At 39.6% G+C, this 3,304-nt stretch overlaps 1 protein-coding gene across 1 annotated transcript; it reads left to right on the plus strand. All coding sequences in view use genetic code 11, as the record gives it.

The window, feature by feature from the left end:
- Positions 1 to 2,949: 2,949 nt before the first annotated feature.
- On the plus strand, positions 2,950 to 3,252 carry EGR_09547 (hypothetical protein; the record flags this gene model as incomplete). The annotated part of the gene is made up of 1 exon (XM_024498796.1): positions 2,950 to 3,252. The coding sequence occupies one exon, from the start codon at positions 2,950 to 2,952 to the stop codon at positions 3,250 to 3,252; it is 303 nt and encodes a 100-aa protein (XP_024346803.1).
- Positions 3,253 to 3,304: the final 52 nt, after the last annotated feature.

Here is a 3,304-nt window from a genome sequence, read left to right on the forward strand (position 1 = left end):
TAGGATACAGTCCATCTGTAGGTAAGTCGATAAAGCGGTAGGTAGTGTGATCGTTCTTCAAAGTAATATGTTTTATGGACAGTCTTGTATGCACGTGAAAAAAATTGACGAACACGGCTGGTTTTCGGAGTCCGCCTGAGTCCGGGTGTTAGTCAGGGTACAATCTCGCGTGACTAAAGTAACTGATTTATCGTGGACGACATCCTTAGAGTGGTTATAACCTTACTTGCTGTTTTTAATTCCTGTTAGATGTCATTTTATTGCGGAGAGGAAAAATAGGACCACAGCTATCTTCCAGGTTTGTTTGGCAATTAGCGATTAGAATTTCTATTAATTCAAACAGAAAACTTTTCTGAGGTAGCGGACATCCGAGGTACTCTCTTAGTAGGTGGTGGATTCAGAACGATGCTAGTAGAGTGAGGATAGAGGGTGTCACAACGGTTTCCTGAAATGGTTGGCTTAGGGTTTCGGTAAGGATAATGCACAAACGCATTGTGGAATGAACGTTAATGGGTTTGCCATTTTTACGAAGGTGAAATTACATGCTTAATAACTGATTGGGATTCGGTCGTTGTAAAGCAAAATTTTCATATTTAACACTTGCGAAGTGTAGCCTGGATCTTTCGCAATATAGAAGAGGAAAGAGTGTGGTCAATTCACTATGTGCTGTGTGAAAATTGGTAGTATTGTGAATACTTTTTGTATATGCCCTCCACATCGTGCAAATTCGCAGATTGCTAAAGATTAAGGGAAGACTCAGGTCTCTACAGTGCGGATAGATACGTTTTGCAGTTTACATGCATCTTGTTTGGAGGCGCACATACCATTGTCTTACAGGTCAAAATGAGAAGTACTCTTTCCAAGCTAAATTGTTAATTTAGGGACCAAAAACTACCTAAACGTGCGGAAGCATACCCAACGTTGGGCAATCTACCTAAGCGAGGGAAAACCACTAGACACTGCAACAGTGGCCTAAAGTTCGCCAAATTTGCTAAAAGCACTTTGTTTTATGCCAAAAATAGTCACTTGACGTTGTATGTGCTAAGTCATTTGCTCTAGCAGCTTCAAAATTTGTTCAGATTCTCCTAAGTTACCAACACCATGAGCGTGGTACATTAACCAGGTCGCTTAATGAATAAAATGCTTAAATTAGGTAAATGTAGTAAAATATGCATCAAAACCACTAACAGTCTATCAAGTCAGAGAAAAGTTAAGCTATCCGCAGTTAAAACTCGTCTTTCGGAGTACAACTAAATAAAAACATTGCAAAATTTATTAACTATGCCTATTGTCAATGCTCTTTAATTGGCTCTGTACTAAAAAAAATTATTCAAACTTTATTAGTTGGGGAAATTTTCTTAATGGCTTCCATTTCCTGACTAAATAACAGGTTTTAACGCATGGTTTCACTTTGCTTGTTTTACTTTAGATTTTAAGGCTTTTTGAATATTTTAAACAAGCACGATTTCAACATGTTACAATTTATTCTATCTTTCAATGTTTTATTACGCTACAGCAAACGCTATGGATGGCTTGCCGTCAAAATGCGTGATTAGAGTTTTTACCAAATCGCAGCCAATCGCCGCTCCGTCTGATTGGCATTTGATGTTACGCTCGAGAATTATACACCTCAATACACCAATAAAGAGGCGGAGCACACTGATTTGTAATGCTAACTGGCCAACTTGCAAACCTTGCACCAGAAATAATGAAAAGAAAATCGTTTCATCAAGTAGAAAGTAAAGTGTTACTTAGGCATTCCATTGACCTGAGTACTGACATCTTGAAACTGTAGCTGACATCGCACAGGAGTTGTTATTTTATACAACTTAGCATTAGAAAGAAAAGTGGAGGTGAAATAAAAAGAACCGAGTTACTAGGCAAGTTTACTTTGTGGCAGTTATTACCACTGAGTACGGAGTATGTGGGACAATGGCCCATTAAATTAGAAGTTAGTCTTTTGTACTGTTACTAGAAAATCAAATGCTAGAGTGAACCTAGAGAGTGGAGGGTAGATGAGTGAAAGTGGGCAGCGAAAGAAAAACCCCAATTAGTAAATTATTGCCATTCTCCAGTTCTTAGAGTTTATATGATGCGCTAAATGCATAAAGTACAATTCAAAATTTAGGTGACTAAAACAATTCTACGTTGTAATAGAAGTAGTGGCAACAGTAAGTCAAACCCATTTGCAGAGGGGAAAGAACGACCTATAGTTACGAAAGAATATGCAACAAATTTTGCTGTATTTTATGCCTTTATTCTCTTGCAGAAGGAGGAATGTAAGATTTGCTTTTCAATCAAAATAACTCCGCATATTTATGAGATAAGACCTAAGGAGGAGAGGTGCTAGACACGTTCATTGATAAAGTGATTAATCCCGCTAGCTATACAGCCTCCACACCATGCGATAACAAAGCATGAAGGCCACACAGGGGCGCAGTATCTGCAACAGGCAATGGGAGAAGGACATTCCCCCATTCTCCCCTCTGTGCATGCGCCTCAAAGGAATGACAATTTCACGTCCGTGGAATTTGACAAATCGTGATTCAAAGGCAGCGTAGGCACACCTCCTCTCTCCCTTTCACAAGCGATGTGGATTCAAAATATGAATTAAAATTATCTAACCTAGAATCCAAAGAATACCACATATTATGCGAGCTCTTCTAATAGCTTATTCTTGTTTGCCATAGAGGCCAGGATATTACTAAACACGGATTCGAGAGAATAATGCATTTCATTATCTCAACTCGTCATCTGCATGCATGGAGGACCAAACACTGACTAGATTTTTCCTCAATTGCAGACAAAACCCGGGTTGACGACGAATACTGCGTAATGAACTAAAAACCTCTGGTAAGACAAACATATCACAGCTAACTTTCAAACAGGGCCGCAAAGTAGATAAACGCTGAGTTTAGTAGCGGAGTCCGGCATCCCGATTAAATCGATATGTTCGACGGAGGGAATATCAACTCACTCACCGAGTTGGTAAAGTTCGCAATGGAAAAACTTCAAGATATGCTGCTAGTCCTGCTTTGCAACATCCGAAACAGGCAAACAGACCCTACAGCCTCATATGGAGCATTCTGCGCTACACCCTTAAACTGGGTACATCTTCCTTATCCTCTTGATCATAAACGGCTCTCACTCATCCTTGAAAGCTCCAAGCAACCAAAATCTTGCGTGTCCGAATCATTAGCTAGCCCCCGTCAGGAAGCTACCAGCAGAAGACTCGAAGAATGGAAATGGTAATCCATCTATTTAGATATTTCATAAAAAACTGCCGCATTGGTACTACTTATTG

The sequence above is a fragment of the Echinococcus granulosus genome (genome assembly GCF_000524195.1).
Source record: "Echinococcus granulosus chromosome Unknown EG_S00152, whole genome shotgun sequence".
Classification (NCBI taxonomy): domain Eukaryota; kingdom Metazoa; phylum Platyhelminthes; class Cestoda; order Cyclophyllidea; family Taeniidae; genus Echinococcus; species Echinococcus granulosus.